The sequence below is a fragment of the Podarcis raffonei genome, chromosome 10 (genome assembly GCF_027172205.1).
Source record: "Podarcis raffonei isolate rPodRaf1 chromosome 10, rPodRaf1.pri, whole genome shotgun sequence".
NCBI lineage: Eukaryota > Metazoa > Chordata > Lepidosauria > Squamata > Lacertidae > Podarcis > Podarcis raffonei.
In genome coordinates this window covers 51,545,092-51,570,840 of record NC_070611.1, presented here as the reverse complement: position 1 = coordinate 51,570,840, position 25,749 = coordinate 51,545,092, and the positions used below count along the sequence as shown (strand labels likewise).

At 43.4% G+C, this 25,749-nt stretch overlaps 2 protein-coding genes across 6 annotated transcripts in view; both read left to right on the top strand.

The window, feature by feature from the left end:
* RFX4 (regulatory factor X4) overlaps positions 1–13,677 on the top strand; it is a 69,372-nt gene extending 55,695 nt beyond the window's left edge. For 3 of the 4 annotated variants that reach the window (XM_053404718.1, XM_053404722.1, XM_053404719.1), the window contains 4 exons: positions 1,095–1,256; positions 3,667–3,829; positions 5,261–5,399; positions 9,227–13,677. In XM_053404718.1, the coding sequence (XP_053260693.1) occupies positions 1,095–1,256; positions 3,667–3,829; positions 5,261–5,399; positions 9,227–9,499 (737 nt within the window). In that variant the 3' untranslated portion in view covers positions 9,500–13,677. The remainder of the gene's footprint in view (positions 1–1,094; positions 1,257–3,666; positions 3,830–5,260; positions 5,400–9,226) is intronic. The other variant, XM_053404720.1, reaches the window with a different exon arrangement.
* Positions 13,678–16,587: 2,910 nt separating this feature from the next.
* RIC8B (RIC8 guanine nucleotide exchange factor B) overlaps positions 16,588–25,749 on the top strand; it is a 29,522-nt gene continuing 20,360 nt past the window's right edge. Inside the window, exons 1-3 of one of the 2 annotated variants that reach the window (XM_053404803.1) lie at positions 16,588–16,785; positions 19,602–19,649; positions 24,490–25,098. In XM_053404803.1, the coding sequence (XP_053260778.1) occupies positions 16,705–16,785; positions 19,602–19,649; positions 24,490–25,098 (738 nt within the window). In that variant the 5' untranslated portion in view covers positions 16,588–16,704. The remainder of the gene's footprint in view (positions 16,786–19,601; positions 19,650–24,489; positions 25,099–25,749) is intronic. The other variant, XM_053404804.1, reaches the window with a different exon arrangement.

Here is a 25,749-nt window from a genome sequence, read left to right as displayed (position 1 = left end):
TATTTTTTTTAACTTCTATCATGTCACCTCTTACTTCCCTTTTCTTTAACCTAAAAAGTCCCAAATGCTCAACCTTTACTCACAGGGGAGTCGCTCCATCCCCTTTAACCTTTTAGGCTGCCCTATTCTGGACCTTCTCCAAATCTACTATACCCTTTTTGAGGTGGGGCAACTTGCATCACTATTAAGCACAAAGATAAACTAAGTGGTCCATTGGGGAAGGGCCATAAGTCATTGGCAGAACATGTGTTTTGAATGTAGAAGGTCTCAGGTCCATCTCATGGTAGGGCTGGGAATGTCTCCAGCCTGAAACTCAGGGGGCAGAGGCTGTTACCAGTCAGTGTCCACAATCCTGAGTGGGACAAATGATCTGACTCAGTAGAAGGAAAGCTTTCTGTGTTCCTAAATGCATCTCCTCGCCACTATTCTGGTGGGATGAGGGAAGCCACAACTAGGAAACCTATTTTCATTTGTGATGCACATGCCCCAAAGTTATTCTTCTTTCATACCACCTACGTATTTTAAAAAATTGCAGTATTGTAGTAGAAAAACTACAATAGTAGTCATTGGTGTCAGATCTTACAATATACATTATTCAGTGCTTGGCAAGGTGGGCCATACCTTTGAACCCAACAATAGTGGATCCTGAGTAAATCCCTATTATTAGTAGTACAAGTAGTAGTAGTAGTAGTACAATGTAGTACTAGTAGTAGTACAATTGAATTTTGAAGTCCATTGTCAAGGTACTCAGAGCTTTAGATTTTCCCTCTGTAAAGAGAAGCGCTGAGCCAGGCAGCTGTTCGGGAAGGCCATAATTCTAAATGTATGTGGACAGGCCATGCTTGGTCCGTGATCAGACACTCCACATGGGCTTTGAGGAAATTTTCTTTTATTATGACTTCACAGGTTCTTGGTCTGATCTCTGGGGTAAGCTAAGGGTCTTCTTTACAATCTGCTGGAAGAAAAATAGTAATCTAGACATTGTTATTGAAGTTTAACATCCTTTTTACAGAAAGGAAATAAAAAATGAAATGCAGCGTGGTATTTCAGCGTCTGTTTCTTCCCCCCCACCCCCCACCCCCATTTCTTTGCAGTGGAAGTACGAGAAGAGATAATACTGGCAGAACCAGTTCCTCCAAGTCCTTCCCCAGTGCCTTTCTCTCCAGCTAAATCTGCCACCTCAGTGGACGTCCCATCTGCACCCTCGCCTGTAAGCAACCAGTCTCCGGAGTATGTTGGCATAGCAACGACAACAGGTTGGTAAGGCTGAAGGTGTCTGACTGGTAGTTCACTTTTCAGGGGGGGAAAGTAACATTCAAAACCTGAAAAAGCATGGTTGTGTGTTTGCTGCTCATTTACAGCGAATGAAGAAGATGGATCTTTCTTATGACATCCAATCAGGACAGGGCAATGCTCAAATTACAGGAGGCACAGGGGGAACTACGTTATTTTTTTGGGGTGCCCTTAGCTATTGTCTTTGAAGGCCATGCGATGGGGGCATGATTTTGACTCAAGTTTCCCCCGTCATCATTTGAGTACTGGAATCCCATCAGAGGGGGAGCGTGTCTTGGAGGCTAGCTGAAACGGAAAAATGTCAGGCAAGGAAAGCATTAAGCACCCCTTCTCCACACCACTTCTTTGCTCCAAATTATCCCCTCCACAACTTGCTTTTTATTTGAAAAGCAGCTGCAGGAGTTCTGTTGCTGCACCTTTGAAATCTTCTCTTTCTGACCTTTAGCCCTTTATCTGTGCAATAGATCAATAATATAGAACAACTTTGCAGGACTGTTGTACCTCTTGTAGGGAAGGCCCACATCTCAGTGGTGGAGGACATGCTTTGTGTTTCATCAAGTCCCATATGCAATCACTCCTGGCATCACCACTTAATGGGTTTTTAGGTAACAGCACTGAGAAAGTCTTCTGCCCAGAGCAGGCTTCCTCAACCTCGGCCCTCCAGATGTTTTGAGACTACAATTCCCATAATCCCTGACCACTGGTTCTGCTAGCTAGGGATCATGGGAGTTGTAGGCCGAAAACATCTGGAGGGCCAAGGTTGAAGAAGCCTGGCCCAGAGATTTGCCAATGCCAATCAGTTGGACCATTGATCTGACTGAGACTGAGAGAGCTTCATCATGGAAAAGAAATGAGCTGCGTAGACACCATACATTTCAAGCACTTGGCTTCTTCAAAGAATCCTGTAATTAGCCCCCTCATAGAGCTGCAATTTTCAGTACCTGTAAAAAACTTAAAATCCCCAGGATTCTTTAGGGGAAGACATGTGATTTAATTGTTTGACATATACACAGCCTTGCTGAAAGAACATATATGAATCACTCTGAATGCATGCGAGTATTATATAATTGTCAGCATTATTAAGATTGGTTCCGGTAAATTTAAAACTGAATACCTTTGTATAACTCGGAAGCTAATCAGATTTTATTCCTAACAGATTGCTATTCCCTTCTTTCAGCTTCCATTAAGACATTGCTGCTTATTGGTAGCATGTTAACTCTAAAGCCCGGCAAAGTACAATTTCTGTGGACAATCAGTGACACACACAAAAAGGCAATTAAATCCTCTAGTTTTACATGACAGCAAACTCCCTGAAGGCAAGCCATCGCCAAATTGCTCCGTTGTAAAACATCTGGCAAGACCCAGCAACCTTTTCCCCTAAATCTTTTTGTTGAACTTCTGCATTCTGAAAAGGGATAATTAGGCCTTAATTCTTTTTTAAATTACAAAGCCTCGATTAATGATTGCTCAGACAACATCAATTCTGGAACAAAAGCAATGGCTATATGGTGTTCTCTCGCCCTGCTTTCTAAAGTCCTGGGATTACTCATTTGCCAGGTTCATTGTCCTTTGATGGGCCTGAACCCCTTTATAGAAATCATAAAACTTCATCAATGGATAACTAATAATTTTGCTGCCTACTTATCAGTGTGTCTTCTTGTAGAAGGCAGAATTGGGCCCAATATACATTACAGGTTGTGATCCTAGAAGCACACCTGGAAGTAAGTTCTACTAAAATCCTTTGTAGATAAACCTTTACATTTCTTGTAAAGGTGCTTAAGATTTGTATGTCACGAAGTGAAATCACTCCTCAAAAGGCATTGGGGGAGATGTTCAATTCAGTCCATATTTTAAATGCAAATCTACCTATTTTGCACTTTCTGAAACAATGCATGAACCAAAACCTTCCACCTTTCGAAATTTGCACCTTTCTGAATTCTGAAGTGCAGTTATCCAGCCAAGTAATGTGTACAAAAATGCATAAAATTATATACACAAGTGCATTCCATTAGGGAAAATTGCTTTGCATGAATGTCTAAACTAGGGGAAATGGCAAACAAAATAAAAAAGTGTGATTAAGAAAGATTCACACTAAAATGCTGATGAATTTTCAAAATTAGAAAAATGTGCAACTGGAAGAAACAGGAATTTGCATATTCAGTCATCCCTACTCATGAGGGGCAACAGGTAATTGGCTCCATCTTCTAAGGCACTGTTTCATGTCTGGTTGCATATCCCAAGATACTGGCTTGCACCAAGATCCCGGTTAGTTGACCCACACACCTGGCATCTGCCACATTTGTAGTGCTTGCATATTTTAGTGGAGGTTCACAAAATACATGAATGCTAACTGGATCTTTCTATTTTACGCAGGGGCCATGCAGTCTTATACATGGTCTCTCACATACACTGTAACAACAGCTGCTGGGTCACCTGCTGAAAACTCTCAACAACTGCCTTGTATGAGAAACCCTCATGTGCCTCCTTCATCCGTTACACACAGAATACCTGTTTATCCACACAGAGAAGAACACGGGTAGGTCGCTTAGCATCATGGTCATCCACTGCATTTTTCAGCATAGCTAGTGAATAGAGTAATTGAACAGCCATGCTTGAATTCCCAGGTTTGTTTCCTGGTGCAGCAGATACAAATATGTATGGGGGGGGGGGAGAGAAAGCTATCTCTTTTGAAAACAGTAATATTTGTATTATCATACATACCAAATGCTCACCCTAAATTAGACTGTATGTCTAAAGGGACAGATTTGTTGCATGTCTGTGTGTATTGTAGAGGGCCTCATCAATATTATTATTATCATCATCAATAATCACTTTCTGATACGTTATTGCTCATGTCAAAGTTCCATCTATTCCAGTATCTTGCTTTCTACAGTAGCCAAATACCTACATGAAGCCTATAAGCAGGGGGTGAAGGCAATAGCCCCCTCCTGCTGTTGATACCCTGCAAATAGTATGCAAGCACAGAAGAACTTTCTGGTGAATTGTGCCCCTTTTCCATTAGTGGATGGGGTAGTGATTTGGAAGTTTCCACCTAAGGTACGACTGGGACCTCCAGTTGTGGTTGGACTACAATCACCATCATCCCTGACCATTGGCTGTGCTGGTGGGGGGCAGCTGATGAGAGTTTGAATCCAACAACATATTGAGGGCCAAAGGTTCCTCAGCCTTAACCTAAGGAATAAAAATGTCCTAAGGGCATTTGCTTCCAGGTTTCAGCCATGTTGTAAGAAGTACCATGAGTATTTGCAGCGCAGTGAGGAGTTGCAGAACAAGGCCCTTGCTGTTTTTGTCTTGGGGGAGCCGAGTATGGCCTGGCAGGTGTGGCCAGATCTGGAGATGTGCAGCATCTGGAGGATTATTTTCCCCTGGTTCTTTGCCACAGCAATGTGGTTTATACCCTGCTGTTGCCAGTTCCTGCTTTCGCTCCTGATCTGCTCCAGTTCCTGATCCTGCTTCAGCACTCCTGTCCTTGCTCCAGTTCCAGTTCCTTTTCCTGCGTTCCAGCCTCATCGAGTTTCCATCCTCCATTGAACTGCTGCTATTGTTACCATCCGTACCTTGGTCCCAGCATGTCATATCTGGACTGCTGTCACCTACAAGCCGTGACACATGTGGTGCTGAAGCTGGCTAAGCCCTAGTCCTAGTGGAGTAAAAGTGATAGTAATGGATATGCTTTGAACATGGAGAAGAAAAATATAAAAGATGGTTAAGAGAAAAGGAAGGGAGGAAATACCTTAAAGACAAAACAACTATAAGGCTACACTATGTTCTGGTGTAAAAATGCAGCGCAGGTATCTTGCAGCCAACCCTAACCATGTCTATTCATGGCAGTAAGAACTACTATTCAATAAGACTTACTTCCAGGTCAGTGTGGTTAGGATTATAACCTTTGTAGCACATGAGGCTTTTTTAAATATAATGCTAAGGATCTTCTGTTTCTTTTTAGGTACACAGGGAGCTATAACTACGGCAGCTATGGAAACCAGCACCCCCACCCAATGCAGAGCCAGTATCCATCCCTTCCTCACGACACCACTATTTCCGCACCCCTCCATTACTCTGCTTATCACAGAAGCTCTTCGCAGGTCAGTTCCGTGGTCCGAGTGCTGATCCCTTTCATTATTGCTTCGGATTTCACAAACAACTCAAATAGACCGAGATTCAATATGACGGCTTTTATTTTTTATCGGGGAGACAGTAAAGAATTCCCCAATTTTTTAAATTTGAGCTTTTCTATCCCGCTTTCAAAAACCGGAATTCCCAAGACAGCTTACGACTTTAGCGTTTCTACATTTCCAAATCAGTTACTCTCTTTTTGTTGAGATAAAACATCACCTTCAGTTCAATAGGGCATGCGCAAGAGATCCTTCCCTCAGATTGTGTACCCTTCATCCTTTGCTCCCATCTGTAGGTAGGCATGGAGGAGAATCTTGTCCATTTTGCCTGCATTTTTAGGAACATAAGTAAACCCCTGCTAGATCCCCTGCCAAAGGTCCATCTAGTCTGTTCTCAAGGTTCCAATTGGAAGCATTTGGACAAGACCTGAGCACAGTGGTGCTCTTTCCGTTTGTGACTCTCAGTTTAGGGAGAATTTTTAAGTGAACCAATCTAATTCACACCACCTGAACTCATAAGCGAGCAAGCAAAGGAGATTGGGCCATGACAACATCAGAGCCTGCTCCACACAGATTATATCTTCCCCACCGAAGGGCCAACTTTGTTTTATTTTAGTACTTTAACATTGTAAAATGCCTTGGGAGAAAGGCAGTACAGTCATACCTCGGGTTAAATGTGCTTCAGGTTGCGCGCTTTTGGGTTGCTCTCCGTGGCGATCCGGAAGTAATGGAACGCATTACTTCTGGGTTTCGTCACTTGCACTGGGGTTTCGTCAAAATGACATCACGTGCATGCGTGGAAGCAGTGAATCATGACCCGCAAACGCGGGTTGCGTTCACTTCTGGATGCGAACGGGGCTCCAGAACGGATCCCATTCATATCCAGAGGTACCACTGTATATAAATGCAACAAATACGTCTTGTTAAGGCTGCTGTTAAATGCACCCAGGAGGAGATCCAGGTAGCAGTCCTGACACGCAGGACAAAAAGATCCAGTGAAGCTGAAAAGGCTGTACTATATGTAACCCATGTACATAAGGATAGAAAAGAGGAAGGAGGCTAAACATTGAGATCCTAGGCAATGAGAGAGACCATCTTACCTGTGGATCCTTAAAGACCCACTGCTCAGGATGCCGAGAAACTATTTTGAAGGAGTTTTTGTTGGGGATCTAGATTTAATTTTGCAGGTGTTTAATTTTTGCACTTATTGATATTATGTTTTTTTATCTTTATTGCTAGGCCTAATTATGAATTATGTGGGGTTGTGTAATCTCATTGCATATTGATATGTTTCATGTATTAGTTATGGCTGCTTAAATTTTGTATTATTTTTGTAAGTCTTCTGATGTTGTAAACTGCCTTAAACATGGCTTAACTATCAAAAGATAGCAAACATCACCATGATCCAACATCACCCTGAGGTTACCAGCAGAGTTTTCACTGATTTTGATGGATGTGGGTTAGAGTTTATACTATTTTAAAAGCACTTTGAACGCTTTTCAGTGGTTCCAACAAGGGACAGAGAAGCAGTGGAGACAGAAATATGTTTATATGCATCCATCCATTTAAGATTTATCCGAAGTCTGTCCTGATTTTGCAGTGCAATTTTAAATGTAGTTAATAGACCTTTATTCTGAAGGTGGCTGGATGTACGTTATAACACCACAACAAGACCAAGATGTTGAGAGTACATGTTGATGTACGTTACAAGGGCAATAGCACGCTTTCCAAAGTATGAGTAAAATCAGCATAAAGTTAGAGCCGCATTCAGAAGGAAAATATTTTGCTGTTTGAACAGAGACACCTTTCACCTCTTTGCATAATCAGCCGGCAAGCTGAAGGACAAGAATAAAGGGATTATTATTCAGCCTGAAACTGAAGGAACTCAGGCTTCATTGGGTGGAGGAGACACTTAAAATAGTATTTTCTGAAATAATAACGGAAAGAAACAGAGCTAATTTTAATTTGGGGCGTAGGGGGAGAAAGAGCCTTAACAATAATCGGCTTAAAGTCACCCCAACTTAAAGGGGTTAGTGTTTCTTGTCAGGTCTCAACAGCGTGGTGGTGGCAAGAGAGTTGACCCAGAAAATGGTAATTTCCTGTGAAGGGCTCTCCAACAAATGTCGCCTTTATATCTGGCAAAGATCACTAGGCCCCAGTGTTTTGAGATCAGCATGCTTAAGCACTCTTCATTAAACCGGATGCAAAGTGTGAAAGGTGATTCAGGCAGCATGGGCCGGCATCCGCGCAGATGGCGAAGCTTTGGACACTCCAACAAGGCTGAATAGATGCTTCATTGGTTGAGCTAATAGTCAGGCAGGGGCCAAGGCGGACTTTAAAAATATTGTCTCTCAATGGTCTCTTCACTGGAAGGAAAAAGAAGTCACTGACTCATTTGCAATTAGTTGACCCACCATTACAAATCTTTCCATGTTGGGGATTCAGCCGTCACAGATTTTATTGTAAAAATAGTCGATATTTGGGAGTCCGTATTATTTTTGAGCAATTATTCTTTTTTATATTCATGACACATTCATAAACACAGCTGCATCTGGGGGTATTTGGCCACACAGAGAAGCAACACACTGTATTCCTGTCGTCGCCCCCCCCCCCTTGTTTTTGCAGTCATTTATTAGCCCTTCCTTTCTGGTCAGGCATGCTCACATTGGAATGTTAATGAAAAGTGGAAAGGCAGATCAGCACGCCACACCAACAACGCATTAGGAAGTCTGTTCTTCTCTGTGCCAAATGGCACTGCCAACGAGACGAATGAAATGTGGCCCATGGCTAGCCTAGGGCTTCATAGACTTAGGCTGCAGTCCTAACCATATCTGCTCAGGAGTAAGTCCTATGGAACTCAGTGGGACTACTCCCGGGTAAGTGAGTTTAGGATTGCACTGAACTTGATGGGTCTTATGGGTAAATGGGGTTAGAATTGCATCTTAGACTGGAGTCACATCTGAAACTGTGGTGCCAGCTGTCCTGCCTGCCACACGGCTGAGCACACTCCCATTTGATGAGCTCAGGAGTAGATTTGTGGTTCTTGCCTATGAGCATCTCTATAGATGTCTTGCCTTCGATGCTTTACAACCAGACCCAGACTCTTCCCTATTCAGTGGTTCCCCCTCGTGCAATTCCAATTGTGTGATCACAGAGAGCGTGGGCATGCTCCTTGCCTTTATTCTTGTAGCCTTTCACATGTTCAAACTGAATTCCTTCAGAGGGGAGCCTGACCTGCTCATTCTGGCTTCCTGTGCAATTTGAAACCCTGTGCAATTGGGGGTTCTAAATCACATGGGGAGCCTACACAGGTTAAGTAGAGATTTATTGTATATTAATCTATTATTATTCTAGTATATTAGTCTAAAATGCCTTAGGCTAGCTTTGTTGTACCTGATTTTTGTTAAACAGATACCCAATGCACTGGGCTGTTGGTTGACAAGAATCAGCTCCACTACAGCTAAACACAGGAAGAACTTTCTGACCGTAAGAGCTGCTTGACAGTGGAATGGTCTCCCTCTCCTCCCTTGGAGGTTTTGAAGCAGAGGCTGGATGGCCATCTGTCGTGGATGCTTTAGCTGAGATTTCTGCATTTCAGGGAGGTTGGACTAGATGACCCTCGTGGTCCCTTCCAACTCTACAATTCTATTATGCTACTATGAACTACATGAAAATGGACACTGTGCTGACAAAATCTGTGAAATCCCTCTTTGAGGCTTGTCATTAAAAGGGCTTGCATTTTCTTTTCCCCCGAAACGTGTGCACGCCTAACATTTTTACAATGTCATTTCATCTAGTACCCCTTCAACAGCCCGTCGTCCCGGATGGAGCCGTGCTTGATGGGCAGCACCCCAAGACTGCATCCAACCCCAGTGACTGCTCGCTGGCCAGAAGTGCCCTCCGCAAATGCTTGCTACACAAGCCCACCCATGCACTCCACGAGATACGGAAATTCCAGTGACATCTACACGCCGTTGACCACACGGAGGAATTCTGAATATGAGCACATGCAACACTTTCCTGGCTTTGCCTATATCAATGGGGAAGCCACCACAGGATGGGCAAAATGAAAATGACTTGGTAAATAGTATCAGCCTTACATATTTAATAAAGACAGACACACAAAAACTTTTCAATGCCTGGCTTGTAGGTTAGCAGAACTCCTGCATGGGCCTTTTTAATGGCTATGAAGATTGAAAAGATCCTGGACACAAAAGTATAAGTAAAGTAGAAAGGTAAAGGACCCCCTGGATTGTTAAGTCCAGTCAAATTCAACTATGAGGTGCGGCGCTCATCTCCGCTTTCAGGCCGAGGAAGCCAGCAATTGTCTACAGAGAGCTTTCCAGGTCATGTGGCCAGCATGACTAAACCGCTTCTGGTGCACGGAAACGCTGTTTACCTTCCCACCGCAGTGGTACCTATTTATCTACTCACGCTAGTATGCTTTCTGTTATGTACTAAGCTTGGATCCTAGAACAATAGGCAGGTAGGGGTTCCTGGTTCTGGCTCTTGTTCCGGGGCTGCTGGCTGTTCCGGGGCTGTTGGGTCGGGTGCCGCTGGTCCGCTCCGTCGTGGCTCTGGTTCCTGTGGCTGCTTGGCCTCGGGGGTCACCTCTGGACTTCCTAGTTCTGCCTCCCTTAACCGCTCCTCCTGCTCTATAGGCCTCACCCCTCTGCTGTCCCCTTGGGATTCCTCTGTCCAGCTCTCTTCGCAGTTTCCCCCCAGGAATCGTCGCTGTAGTTGATCGCAGTGGTGGCACCAGGCTTGCCCCCCACCGTCATCGCCAGTGAAATATACTCTGAGTCCTGCAGTGATTTCATGCTCTTTATTGCAGCTTGTAAAACAGTGATTGAATTTCCCCCAAAACCTCAGGCTTTTATGTACAGTACATTATTTACACAATGAGACCCAACTGATTGGCTTACAGGAGAAGACCGATCAGGCTCCAGGAGGAAGTTAATCAGTGTATTAGGCTGGTAGGATCATAGAATGCAACAACTGATTGGCCTGCAGGAGAAGACCAATCAGGCTCCAGGAGAAAAGCAGAATCAGCCAATCAGACAGGACTCATTGTGTAAATAATGTACATAAAAGCCTGAGGTTTGGGGGGAAATTCAATCACTGTTTTACAAGCTGCAATAAAGAGCGTGAAATCACTGCAGGACTCTGAATATATTTCACTTTCGAACTGCTAAGTTGGCAGGAGCTGGGACAAAGCAATGGGTGCTCACACTAACGTGCAGATTCGAACTGCCGATCTTCCAATCAGCAAGCCCGAGAGGCTCAGTGGTTTAGATCACAGCACGACCTGCATCACTCTATGGAGTACAAATGGGGTAGTATGGTGGGTTACTCCAACCAAGCAAGATTTTACTGCCGCTATAAAGCATGGTTATTTTGGTGTTTTCTACAGGTGTCATGCAGTTGGCCTAAATTAGTTACAGCCTCACTAACCATTGAAAGTTGCCGTATCTGAACTGAGTTCCTGCTCCGTAAACATAGCTGTTCCAGTTTGCTTGCTTCACAAGGGCCAAAGCTCCTCAGAGAACGCCAGAGGTGTAACGGACTTGAAAACGATCCAATCTAACTCTCAGAAATAAATATACAAACTCCTCCGCTCATTAACCCACATCTGCCCCAAATTACGATAAATCTTCCTCCCATTTTCCTGCTCATGAGCCCCAATTTATAGTTGCAGCTGTGTGGAGTCTGCATTTCTATAATCGCACCACAGGAGTGCAGAAATGGATATTGAGTGGAGAAATAGGTATCCTGGGAAAAATTCATTGATTGTAAAAAGAAGTTTCTAACCCTTGAGAAATGGGCAGGCCTGGGAGTGTTGGAGAAATTACAGTGAGATCTCAGAGGTGGGAGAAGTGGGTTTCCCAAGGCCAGAAATGAACGCTTCAATGCCTTGTACATCACACTAGGAGTGTCAGCTGGGTAGTTGCAACCTGGCCTCAGCTATTAATTCACTAAGGTGCACAGTAGGCTTGACTGCAGCAAGCCCATGCCTTAGTACTGAGTCATTGCCAATTTACCCTAAAGAGAGGTAGTTGAGGAATTAAATGCAGCATAGGTGTGTGGGAGAGGGGTGTTTATATTCTGCTCCCACCCATCGTTCCCCACCTACCCTGCAAAACACTTCCCTGTTGTTTTCCTTCCAGGGAGTGCTAAGGCTGGAAATAAGCCCCATTAGGAGAAAAACATCTGTGGAGAAGTACAGGATGTTGCACAGATGAGGGAAAGGTGCAGCATGTCCCTCCTGCCTATGCTGTGCTTTAAGCCCCCTTTCTCGGCTTTGTGGGTGTTTGGCTGTGCCTGGTACTAGGCCACCCACTCTCTCTCCACCAGCCTATCTCAGACAGCGGTGATATTAGCCTGCCTTTCCAAGCCTTGTAAGGACTACGGATAATATATGGAAAGTGTCTGAGCGCTTGATGTACAATATATACTTGCTAAATATTAGTAGCCTCAGAACAAATTATGCAAATTGAGAAACTATATGCGAATACAATTAATTTGCATAAGGGACTCAGATTGAACAGTGTTTTGTTTTCTTTGCACAGGTTTTGGTATTGTTATTGTTATTATTATTAGTGCAGCATACACACAGCCCTAATTATTGTGCCCCTCCAAGCAGAGTGCAAATACAGAACGCAAGATGTGTCCTACACGGGGGTCCTGGTATGTTCAAAGAACGAAGCAAACCAAATAGAGCCAAGCTGTGACATGAAGGGGAATGCAAGCCATGCCCTGCACCGCTAGCCAATGTGACCTGGTTCGTTCAAACACCTCAAAGCAGCTTTCTGAGCAGCAAGGAGATATCCCACTTAAGCACTCTTTGGCAGTCTTTTGATTTAGTCGCATCCTAAGTGCGCCATGTTTTAGTCCACCATTCTAATCTTATTCATAAATTTTACATGGTCTTTAAGGAAATGTGCTGGGGTGAGAAATCTAGTCCATATTTTTAACTAATGGCAGACGGATCCAAATTATTGCCTCCATTCTTTAACTTACCCATATAGCTCCTTAAAGATGCTTGGTTGGGCTTCTTCTGTTGCCCTCGGTTTCCTCTTTGAGGCTTCTTAAAACGGCATGTGGCAGTGCTCCAGTTTACATGTAACTTTGCATCCATGACACATCTTTCTATTGATCAAATAAATGTTGGTTTGCAAAGAGGAAGACATAGAGTACTGGGTGAATTGCTGACTTGTCGGCTGTGTTTCCGTGCTGCGTTATCACCATAAAGGTAATGGGCCCATAATGACAAGGAATGCCTTGCTACCTTGCGTGTGTCAAGAGCTCATTGGTACCAACATACCTTTCCCCCAGTTGGCAGTTCCACAATTCTGGTGGGCAAGTAGCATTGGCCAAGCGGCTCACTCCAAGGTGAGGTCCTTCCACACATTCACATCCTTGGGAATATCCCAGAGATTGAGCTTCTCTAAGCCCCCCCCCCAATCTCTATTCCTGCCTTCCCTAGGAGTTGTCTGTGAGGTCTTGGGGAGCGCAAGATGCTGGAACTTTGGAAGGGTCTCATGGACTGAACATCTTGGTCTAAATGCACCCAGCAGGGTAGCAGCTGAGAAGAGGGAAAGCCTATACAAGCTCCTTTGAGGCACACTTCTCTGTGTGGGGGGACAAGTATTTTTGCAGCCAGCCTAATGACACACAGGAAACCTCATGATCAGTATTGTCAAACTGCACAAATGTGTGAGAGTTGCAATGCAACACATACACACCTAAGCAAATCCTCTACTTACCTACAGCTTAGAATGAACTTCATTCCCAGATCTCTTGCCAGGACAATTCCATACACTTGTACAGAACTCAAAGTTGTGCCTTTGAACCTATGCTGTGTTATGTATGTGTGTGCGGGAAATTATTGTATTTTGGGGGGGTTTTCCCGTTGGTATTTTTTGTCAGATTCATAGTTCTTTGTCAATTTTTTTTGTTTGTTTTAGAAAATTATTAACATAGGGGGTTTTTGCTTCTGTATTATATATATAAAAAAGAAAAAGCAGCAAGCAATTATGGTGGACTTATTACCCTATGGGTAAGATATAATTACATGGAAATACGACATCAGGCATTTTAATAATTGTTTTGTAAATAAAATATTTGATAGCATTCAACAGTGGTGATAACTGTGTTTATGGTTAAAATGGAAATGTGTTATTTGTTACCCAAGGTATATGAAGGATTTTCACACTTAAATAATAAAAACAATCCCCCCAAAATGAAATCAAGGTTCTTAGCTTGATTAATAGGAGAAAGTTTGAGTTGCAAGCTGGTGATGTGTGAGGTGGTTTCCACAATGTAGACCAATTCCCAAATTGTGTTCCAGGGGACAGCAGGTAAACTGATTTGCAAAAATTGCCCTAAATTAGGCTTGGATCTTAGATAATTTAAGGACTTGAGATTTACAGAAAAAAATGGTGGTGTCCAACTAAGATGTATCATTAGTGCAAAGATTAATGCCCAAAGGAACTTTCCCCCTGCACTCTCACTAATTATGAAGAGTTGAGGCGATCCCCAAGAACAGATTTAGGGGACACATGGACAGGGAAAAGAGAGAGGGAAGTTTCACTGCACAAGTGTAAATCCTTGAGATGACAGGGTGAGTTACTCATGCTATGTTAGATACAACCCATTGTTTCCCATTCTCCTTTCCCCTCAAGCTCTCTCTCTGCCTCATCCCACCCCTCGTCTCCAGGGTTTCCCCCAAGCAATCAGAGAATGAGTCTGCACATTGCCACCAATCTCTCCTCCGTCCTTTTCATGCTTCTGATTCTAGGAAACGAGGGGGGAGGGGAGCTTTTTGCAGTTGGAGGGGGAGACACCCATGACTTTTCACCAGCCTGACTCTTGGCCTCCCTCCTTACTTGCTTCATCCTCTGTCTCTGATTCTGGACTTCTCTGGCACAGGCTCTCCCAGCTCACTATGCCCTGTTACCCCCCCTTCAGTTTCCGACACCTTCTCTTCCCCATCTTCTCCCTGTGACCAGTTATCATTGTCCCTGCTCTGAGCCTTCTTTCCTTGGTGGTTCCCCAGCTGGTTCCTTCCACCATTCCTCTATATCCAACCAGTCCCTCAAAGAACTGTGATATGATGCCTCTACTGTTTACTCCCATTCCCACTTGCATCAGGTCTCCAGGCTCTGGAGCATTGGTGGGTGGGTGGGGACAGTCTACCTCTGGCTTTGAAGTCATTCACCTTTGACCAAAATGACCCCTGACTTTCCCCAGTTCAGCAATTCCATTATGATTTACCCCCCCCCCCCAAAAACTGCTTTCAGAAGCTGAGCTAAAGCTGTTTTTATTTATTTATTGTACAAATTTATAAACTGCTTCACAGCCTGAGGGCATCAAAGCAGTGTTTGCTAAGGGTTGTTGGGAATTGAGACTGTGTTTCAAAATGTGCTTTAAAGCTATAGCCTGTACACAGCTGAATGAGGCTTAGTTCAGCTCAGTGCAGCAGCAAAAAGATGGGAGGCTCTAAATTCCACTTGGGAGCCTGCATGCCATGGTTTTGGCTTAGCAAGATGTGTGAACCAGGCCACTGAATCTAGGGACTAATACAAAAAAAAAAAGTTTATTTGAGGACTTACTTGGATTACTTTTGGGAATTCTGTGAAATGTTTTCCTTCTATCAAATTAGGAGGATTGAGTGGCAAGATTTCCCATGGTCATTCAGAAAGTAAAGTGAATATTTTTCAGTATTCAAGCTGTAGATTGTAAGCCCATACATTAGCCAGTAGGCTCTTTTATGTTTGATTTTTTAAAATATTGGTATGAGGGGTTATGCTATAAATTAAATTTACTGAGGGACTGTATTGTAGTTAAGGGCAAATGTCGGTTTGACGGCTGTGCTCTACCTCTGCAGCTGCAGGCAGCAATGTTTCTATATATCAGTTGCTGGAAACCACGTGAGGGAAGACCGCTCTTGTGCTGGGAACCTGCTTGCTGGTTTCCTATAGGCCACTGTGAGAGCAGGCTGCTGGACAAGATGGGCCATTGGCCTGATCGAACAGGCTCTTGGGTGCTTATGATAAGACCAGTCCAAATCTCACTGAAAGTGGCTAGGAAGGTGCAATATAGATGCAAAGGTGTGCAGTTAGGCAGAGGCACTGCCAGCTGCAAAACACTTCTTACGTAGCCTGCAATCCAACATACACTTGCCAGTGTGTAGGTGATATTTAAATCAATGAGGGTTTCCCTCCTTTCTTCTGAAGACACATACAGAACTGCACTAAAGCAATGACAAACCTAGACAGCATCTTAAAAAGCAGAGACATCACCTTGCCAACAAAGGTCCATATAGTTAAAGCTATGGTTTTCCCAGTAGTGATGTATGGAAGTGAGAGCTGGACCATAAAGAAGGCTGATTGTCGAAGAATTGATGCTTTTGAATTATGGTGCTGGAGGAGACTCTTGAGAGTCCCATGGACTGCAAGAAGATCAAACCTCTCCATTCTTAAGGAAATCAGCCCTGAGTGCTCACTGGAAAGACAGATCATGAAGCTGAGGCTCCGATACTTTGGCCACCTCATGAGAAGAGAAGACTCCCTGGAAAAGACCCTGATGTTGGGAAAGATGGAGGGCACAAGGAGAAGGGGACGACAGAGGACGAGATGGATGGATAGTGTTCTCGAAGCTACCAGCATGAGTTTGACCAAACTGCAGGAGACAGGAGTGCCTGGCGTGCTTTGGTCCATGGGGTCACGAAGAGTCGGACACGACTAAACGACTAAACAACAACAAGAGTTTAAACTGGTCCGTCAACCCTAGAACAACAGCGTCAGTCAACCATACGAACCTCCCGTATGGGATTCTTTTGTCAAAGATGACCGCGCCCTAATCGGTAGCTAGGCAAGGAGCCCCACCATGCACTGCGCTCCGCCGGAGGGTTTGCAAAGCTCCTCGGGAAATGTAGTCTTCTCTAAAGAGCCGCCTCGGCGAAGCGCTCCCCGAGGTAAACAGAATCCAGCCAATAGCGAGTGGGCCGCCTGCCCACTCGGCCCTCTGCCAGCCAATTGGGAGGACCAACACTGCTCTCCGGGGGGCGGGGCTTGTTGCTGCTGCTTCTGCTTCTGCTTCTCCCACCGCGCGTGGCGTAATCTGAGGTGAAAGGTAGAAGGGTCAGGGGAGGCGGCCACGGAGGCTGTTGCCGTTGAAGCTGCCGCGCGCCGGCGAGGGAGGAGGGGGAGGAGGAGGCGGCAGCGGAGCAGAAGAGGCGGGAGGGGCTGCCTGGCCGCGCCCTGCTTCAGGGATGGCGTTGGAAGCGGCGCTGGCGGCGCTCGGTGGGCGCGGCGGCGGGGCCGAGCGGGACCTGAGTCGCTTCAATGAGCAGGTAACGACGAGGCAGCCGGCTGGGCTCGCCCCGCCTCGGAGCGCCTTTCCTTGCTCATGGCCCCTCAGGAGAACGCCCACCCTTCTCTCGCCCCTCGAAGCGGCGCCGCGCCGGGTGGTCCGTTGGAATGCGAAGGGAGGGGCGGGACCCTCGTCCTCGCGCTGCTCTTTCCCGGTGGGCTGCTACTGGCGGAGCAGCGGGAGGCCCAGTTCTTGGGTCTCCGAAGCGATTCGGAACCTTCCCCCCCACCCCGTAACAGCTCTTCTCTGGCCATTTAGGCTGCCTTTGGCACTCGCTTCCCAGCAGAATTGGGTCCTCGGTGCCCCCTTCGTGGCTGTGAGCAGATCTTTTCCAAATCTATCCAATCTGAAACAAAACAAAATTAAATAAATATGTGGTTTTGTTTTGTTTTTGAAAATCAATAAAAAGCATTTAAAAAACAACAACAAATTATCCAATCTGATCAACCCAGATCAATTCTTGTAGCATTTACCCCAGTATCTTAATATTTTGCAGGAAGCCGCCCAGAGTGTCTGGGGAAACCCAGCCAGATGGGCGGGGTATAAATAATATACTGTATTATTATTATTGTTTGACCAAACTGCGGGAGGTAGTGGAGGACAGAGGTGCCTGGCGTGCTCTGGTCCATAGGGTCACGAAGAGTCGGACACGACTAAACGACTAAACAACAACAAAAATTATTATTGTTATTGTTAGCAGCAGCAGCAGCCCTGTGCAGTCTTAGCATTTCTTTCCCTGTGGGAAGCATTATTTTTCTAATCTACTGCATTTCGTATTGTAGGTAATCCTAATTATACTTGCCCTCCTTCCCCTGTCACCACCATTAGCAGCCTGCAGTTTCTCTTATATTTATTTAAATAGGTTCTTTTTATGTTTTCCAATCATCTTCAGATCTGATCTTGACCACAGCAGAACGCACACCTTCCTAATAGATGTTATTTTTTCTTTTCTTTAGGATAATGGTCTCTTCCCTTTCTTAAATGGCTGTATAATACTGCAAAGATCTGTAACAAGTTCAAAGAGTGTGTTGTAGCAAATATGTATGGCCATAGCTATGCACATCTCTGGGTAGACTAAAGGGCACGTATTATAGCATGAGGAGGTTTGGAAACAAAGAATGCTTTAAAAAAAAACCAAGGTACATTAAAATAATGGCTATCTTCCTACAGTGTTGTGGCTACTAGAAGCTCCCTCCCCCAAATTTGTAGTATTTCCTGTTAGCTAGATTAGACAGCTGTCGTAGTCCCCCGCCCCCGCCCCTGTCCTGTGGATTGATCCATTAAGCATCCATGCTGCTTTGAGTTGAATGCTCTAAGCAAGGTTACCTTTGAAGCTTCAGTTGGCCCACCAAGCTGGTTGCTTAGTTACTGGAGTGCCAGCTATAGCAACATTGTTCCACTGATCTACATTGCTTTCTAGTGTATTGCAAAGGTAATTAAAATGTCTGATCTAAAGCCGACTGGTTGAAATATTTATTTCTTGATAGGTGTGTATTATATTCAAAGTGTATTATATCTGGGTTCAGATTTCAGGTTGCAGCCCATACCAGGAGATAAAGATACATGTTTAGTAGTTTTACATTTCTATATGGAGGTCAAATTGTCAGGCTCCTTATGCACTATGTTTAAAGGCCCTCTCTCTTGTTCTGGTCCAGCTGTGCATTCTTCCTGGTAAAGGTAAAGGGACCCCTGACCGTGACCGACTCTGGGGTTGCGGTGCTCATCTCACTTTATTGGCCTAGGGAGCCGGCGTACAGCTTCCGGGTCATGTGGCCAGCAGGACTAAGCCACTTCTGGTGAACCACAGCAGCGCACGAAAACACCGTTTACCTTCCTGCCGGAGCGGTACCTATTTATCTAGTTGCACTTTGACGTGCTTTCAAACTGCTAGGTTGGCAGGAGCAGTAGCAACAGGAGCTCACCCTGTCGCTGGGATTCGAACCACCGACCTTCTGACCGGCAAGTCCTAGGCTCTGTGGTTTAACCCACAGTGCCACCGGGCCTCTCCTCCTGATCTCCGGGAGCAAGCAGGATAGGAGGAAGTGATCCTTAAAATATCCTTCTAAGCCAGGGGCCTCCAATCTTTTAAGACCAGGGAGCACATTTGGAATTTTGGAAGGTTAGGGTGGGTATATGTCACAAAAAATGACTGCCGAAGGGGTGTGGCATAATGGTTTCAACGTAGGAGAAGTTGAGCCAGTGCAGGAACTGAGCAGAACTGAGCAGGACACGCAAACAACCTCTCATAAATTTCCCAGAAAATTTCCCAGGGACTCTTTGTTTTTCTTTTCTTTCTTTAATAAATTTTAATACCACTCTTCATCCAAGGATCACAAAGGAGGTGGAGGTTTACAATATAAAAACATAAAAAATAATTCCTCCCACACAGCTGAAAAGGTCATACATAGATTGTTTAATTAGCCAAAAGCCGGGCAGAAGAGGAATTAACTGGTGCCCCCTGTCCTAAGCCATTTAGGGCTTTAAAGATAATAGCTGGATCGGTGTAATGTGATTAAAGGCCATCTTACCTATAGTCTGGCAAGCATCACTTTGCTAATAAATTGAGTATCTGATAATAATACTATTAGAGTGCAAACCTAAATGCATATACTAGGGAGTAAGCCCCACTGAGCTCAGTGGAACTAACCTCTGAGTAAATGTGCTTAGAGTTGCACTGTTGACATCCTAAGGTTAGCCTCTGAGAGGATGATAAAGCATTTTCTGGCAAAATCAGAAAGCTTGTATGAGGACTATTGAAACATTTTTAAGAATGGATATTTGTTTTTTTGTTTTCAGAATAGGTCCACCTTCAAATTTGAAGCATCAGATGAAGAGAAAAGAAAGGTAAGAAACACAGAAACAGGCGTGGGGACGTGTTTCTTCATGGTACACTGAGATAAAGGGTTCTTACGGGCTATAGGTAGTCTGCTTTTCCTCTCCCTGCTTTGCGTCTGTTATAACAATGCCAGGATTTGTTGGCGACCATTATACTTAGGGTTGTTTCTGTCGTGTATATTTGAGGTTTGTTGAATTTAATAACTTAAAATCAAACTTGGGCCTGGGCCTGTTGTTGTTCAACATCTTTATAAATGACTTGGATGAAGGTATTGAGGGAATGCTCATCAAATTTGCAGACGACACCAAGCTAGGAGGGGTAGCCAATGCGCTGAAGACAGAATCTGGTTTCAATATGACCTTAACAGATTAGAGAATTTGGTCTAAACTAAAAAGAAAGAAAGAAAAAGAATTTCAATAGCTGCAAATGTAGGCAGGAAAAACCAGCTGCACAGATATAAAGTGGGGAATACCTGTATTGACAGTAGTACATGTGAAAAGGATCTAGGGATCTTAGTAGACCACAAGCTTAACCTGAGCCAAAAGTGTGATACAGAAGCGGAAGCAGCTAGTGCTACAGTGGCATTGTACCATCAGCAGGTGTTCTGTTCCCTTAGATTAGAAGATGTCAGTGTGGAATCAGCCCCCCCTTTTTTGTTTGTGTATATATAGGTTTCACCCTTTTTTCTTTTTTTTTTTGGTATCATAATTTGTAAACACAAAGTTGCTGAAATTCAGAACAATATTCATTGTTGGGCATTAGTAATTTTGGGCTTTTTAAAAGTCACACCTTCCAAATTGCAGTGAATCCAGAAAATAAGCATTAATATGTATAGAAGGGCTTATTTTTGCATGTGAAATTATACAGATAATTATATCATCATATTTTATATACTCTGATTGCAGCAGTAGTAAATTTGTTCCTTCCGCTCAACAGTATAGCAGTTGAAAGCTGTGGGGAAATGGGCAAGAAGGTAAAATCTTTTCCCTCTTAAAATAGGAAGAGACATAGTTGCCACATATTTAAAGAATTAACATTTCATATCAGTTGTCCCAATGCATACATCTGTAGTTAATGTGAATTGATCATTTTATTTTACTTTAGAAGGTGTATTCATAAAACTATTTGGATTTAAGAGATGATGAGTTATGTTTGTGACAGTACACTTTGTTTGGAAAAAAAGGCTTCATGGGTCATGATAGTGACTCCGCCTTTTCACCTTATTTGTGGTGAAGTTTAACATAATGATATAGACAAGTAGCTTTCTAATTTGTTACAATGGTAATTTGCTAGTTCATGGAGATGTCTGTATCCACACTCTGTGACTTCCAAGGATTTTTAAAATTGTGCCTTGGGTTGCCTGTTCACCATAGTCTCTCTTTAGGGCAGGGATGTGAAAATCTGTGGCCCCCAGATTATTATTATTATTATTATTTTATACCCCGCCCATCTGGCTGGGTTTCCCCAGATGTTGCTGGTCTAGAACGCCCAACATGGCCACTTGTCAGGGATGATGGGTGCATCTGGAGGGCAACTGGTTTTTCATCTCTACTTCAGCACATCTAGATTATAGGTCACATGGGGAGACACCATAGTATACCTAAAGTCAGTGGAAGATGCAGGTAAATTAGTGAATAATATTCACCTGCAAATTTCACATAAGCGCTAGTACTGTTGGCTGATAGAGGAGCCTTTTTGGCACTGCTAGTGTATGTATAATTACTGCCTAATGCATTAGAGACCTTTTTGTTGTTCCTCAGAGTCTGCTCTTCTCCCTTCTCTCTCCCCACCCCCCTCGCCCCAGTAGATGAGTCATCAGTTGCAATGCAATCAGGGGTTTCTCTGGAGAACATGCTTTAAAAAACCCCCCACATATTACAAGCTGTCTTCTAACTGTAATAAGTACATATCAGATTCTTAAAAGATAGGTGAACGCTGATTGTCTAGGCCTGATTGCTTTTGCCTTAAGGTGGGGAAATGAAAGTAATTGGGAAAATAAACGCTAAAAACAGGAACTGAGTGTAAAGAGATGACTTATGGCTCCCTGAGAATGCTGGCAGTCTGGAACAATATGGAGGCAAGGCGTATAATTCACTGACTCACTAAATTCACTGACTCACTAAATGAACTTAATCTGCAACTTAATAGGGGTGGTTCAAATTCTGTTCTTTTAAATCCTTAATTGCTGGCTGTTCTAGTCACTAAGTTATTCAGCATAATTCATTTTCTCCATGACTAAAACGTTTGTCCTTGTTGTCTTCACCATTATCATACTATGCTGACAAAAGAACCCCTAAACAATGCAGATAAGAAAAAAGTGTAAATATTTTTTCCCCAACCCCAAATTGTGTTTTGCTAACCATAGGTAGCAGGAACAAATTATCCGTGTAGGGCGCCACACAATGTGACGTGCCTTCTTACCGTGTCTTGTTCCATTCTCATGCTCTCAATACTCCCCCCGCCTCACCAATTTAGCCACCCCAGGAGCACAGCATGCAAAAATATTTGACAGTGGAATCTATTATTAGATTCTAAATCACTAGCATGCAGCTTAAATTAAGGTGCCGTGGTTTCAGTGGCACCAGGGGTCAACAAAACCCACCTTTCTTGCTTGTCGTAGTAGATTAATGAATTTCTCTCTCTTTAATATATCTTAGGCCAGTGTTAGCTGGGTGTTGGCTGTTATTTTAGATCACAATTTCCCACCATCCCTGGTCATTCACCATGTTGTCTGTGGTTGATGGGAATTGGAGGTCACCATGTTGGATACCCTCTGCACACCTGCTTTGGCAGCATATTGTGTGTAGCTGGGCAATTCCAGAAATATCTAGAATCCTCCTGCATCATAGAGACGTTTTTTGTGTTATAAACTTTCACTTTGTCAGATATATTAGGTGATGTTTGTGTAGGTGTGGCTTGTTATGGACAATTGCCAGCTACAGTTTGCATGGCACAACAACTTGCTGGTCTGTGTTTGGCAGAATAGGATGTTTTGCCTCCCTTCCCCACCCTCCCAGGCCAACTTGGGTTCAACTTGAATAGCACTTGCTATTCTCAGGGGCTATTTTCAGGTCAGATTTTAACTAGCCTCTTTATCCTGCATAGGCAACAGTAGGAATGCTATTAGCCCATACAAGAGTGGTGTGAGAATTATAGAGTAACTAGACAGAGATTCCAGCTTATTTATGGACTACTTTATTCCCAGAGTTCTCATTGACTTGATTATAGTCATTCTGACCAATGAAAGGCTGCAGAACTCAATTGAATTCAATAAATTAAGAACATGCCTATCTCATGAGCCCCCTAGGGAGGGCTTAATTAAAATCAACTGAGAATTTAAAATTGAGAAGACCCTGGGTCAAAAGACATAATGAACTGCAAAATCTTAAGGCCAGGCCAGGAGAAGGAAGCATGACATGATGCCAATTATTATTTGTTCGGGAGGCTAGGAACATCATGTACTTTAGTAAATAATCCCCAAGGAGACTAAAATACTAGGGGCTGCCAGTGGCCCTGTGTAGTGTGGTACGTGACACTTTTTTCTGGCTGGGCAATTTTGTAGGGTGTTTTTTGTTTTGCTTCCCTGCTCTTTGTGCTTCCCAAGTGTTTCTAGAGCAAAAAACACCCCACCATGTAGAATTTTCAGTGGAAGCTTCCACAAAACAGTCCTTTTTGTATTGTTTGGTCTCTACATCGATGAAAACAAAATGGCTGCAAGGTTCAGTAAGATCTTTGCAATTCCAGAATGGCTAGATGAAGTATTTTACTTTGCTATATGTGGGAAACTGCATTTGGACAACCCCATGGGGGTTCTGCATTCCTGCATGCCTTCATCTGATCTGTTTACAGTAATGGATTTGGAGTTGATAGCAGAATGCTCTCTGGCCAACATAGTACTCACTGGTTTTAGAGTGATACTTGTTGCTTTATTTCTAATCTCTTATTAAGCATTTATGAACCTAACACAAATCAATGTCTGAGTTAGTGCACCGAGCAAATAATAGAAAGTTCAGCTGCGTAGGTGATAAATGTTGAAGAGAGAATTTTCTCATGCCTCAGAAATTATCTTTGTTGTACAGAGTACACACTATGCTTACATTTGTTAGCAACCTGGCACTGTTACTTGAAAATGACACAAGCCACTATACAGCTTTGTAGAGCTTTAATATGGTCATCAGCCCTTGAACTTGGCCATGATTTGTACATAAATGCGGTAGGTTTGTGCCATATACTTGCAAGTTTGTGAGAGCTGTACCCTAAGAGGCAGTCTAAAACTGGTAATTAAAAAAAAAACTTCTTGATTTGATAACCACTTTATAATGTGATGGTACATAAATTTTGTTAAATAAATAAAATATTTTGTTTGTTTTTTTAACCTAAGTTAAAGGATGCATCAATAGTAGTAGCAGAGTAGTTACTGTAGTCCAAAGTGCCTACAGCTATATGCATGGGTGCAACTTGCTTTTTACTTAAAAAACTGAGTTCCTGTGATTATATCATCCTATTCAGGAGCATCCTATACTTTGTGGCGCAACTGAAGACATTCCTGTATTTTGATGCTTTAGATCAGAGCCAGCAATTGATATGCTAGAGAAAAGCCAAGTTGTACTATTCTTATTTGAATCCATTTGTTGACCAAATCAGACATAATCTAGTTCTGATTGATGCAGCCTTCCTTTTGATATAATTTCACAAACTGTGAGCCACACAGCATACGATAAGCTGAAGCTAAAATATTTTTAATACCATTGATACTCTATGACAAATCAGAGGTGGGGATGGGTTATGGGTGTGTTACATTGCAGGGCAGAATGGTAAAATCTCATTCCTTTTTCCCTGTATGTTCAGCAACTGTGTGAAGGAATATTGCTTTTACTGGACAAAGATATAAAAACATCCTGTAAAGTCATTTGCCTGGAGGCTCTCCGCATACTCTCAAGAGACAAAAAAGTATTGGTTCCTGTAACAACAAAGAAAAATATGCAGATCTTGATGAAGCTGGCAAAGCTGGACACTATGGAGGATTCTTTGGAAGATGTGACAGATTTCCCTGTCATAGTGGAAGCTTTAAAATGCCTTTGCAACATTGTTTTTAATAGTCCGGCCGCACAGAAACTCAGTCTGGAACTGAACCTGGCAGCTATGCTTTGCAATCTCCTGAAAAAATGCAAGGATCAACAATTTGTCGAAGACATTAAATGCTTTGATTTGCGTCTCCTCTTCCTCCTCTCCCTTCTGCACACAGATATCAGGTCACAGTTGCGTTATGATCTCCAGGGATTGCCACTGTTGACTCAGGCCTTGGAAAGTGCATTTAGCATAAGATGGACAGATAAATACATCACAGCTGAAGACCAGGAAATGTCACCGTTGTCACTGCAAGAGACAGATTGTGCCGTCGAAGCACTGAAAGCTCTCTTTAATGTAACTCTTGACAGCTGGAATGTACACAGTGAGGTAAGATTTGAGTCTGACATATCTTGCCCAGGGTTATTTCTCTGCCAGAGGATTGCATCTGAGACTACAATTTTACATCCTTGCCATTGCAACAGTTGATTGGGAGTAGCATCCCAAATGCAATGCAGGATGCAGCATAGATTTCAAAAGCAGAGTCTTCTGTTTATCTGAAACTGAATTTTCCAGTTTCTGGAGTCCAAGCTCAAGTGTCCAGGACAATAGGACCTATGATTTAGCTAAGTGTTGCATAATGGTGCCCTCATTATATGGCACAGAATATTCTGTCCATATTATTTGATCTATTGTTTGGATGCAGTTTGGCTGACTAGAAAGGCCCCACCACCACCAAGCAAAAAAGTAATTCTTCTTGGGAGATGTGGACACACCAGAAGAAATAGGAGTAACTTAATCTCCAATGTGCTGGCCTGCAAACAGTGCCAAAGAGAAGTACTACTCCTGTTTGAGTGTGAAAGAAAACACACCATATGTAACTTTTAACTGCCAAGTTTTAATTGTAAGTAGACATTTCCAAAAGATATTCAGCATGGCTCATTATGAAAGAAACCTTGTCTTACGTTTCTAATAATCTAAAAGTACTGTAAATGGTACACTAACTACAGGATTGCAAGGTGTTGCAGATATACCGTATTT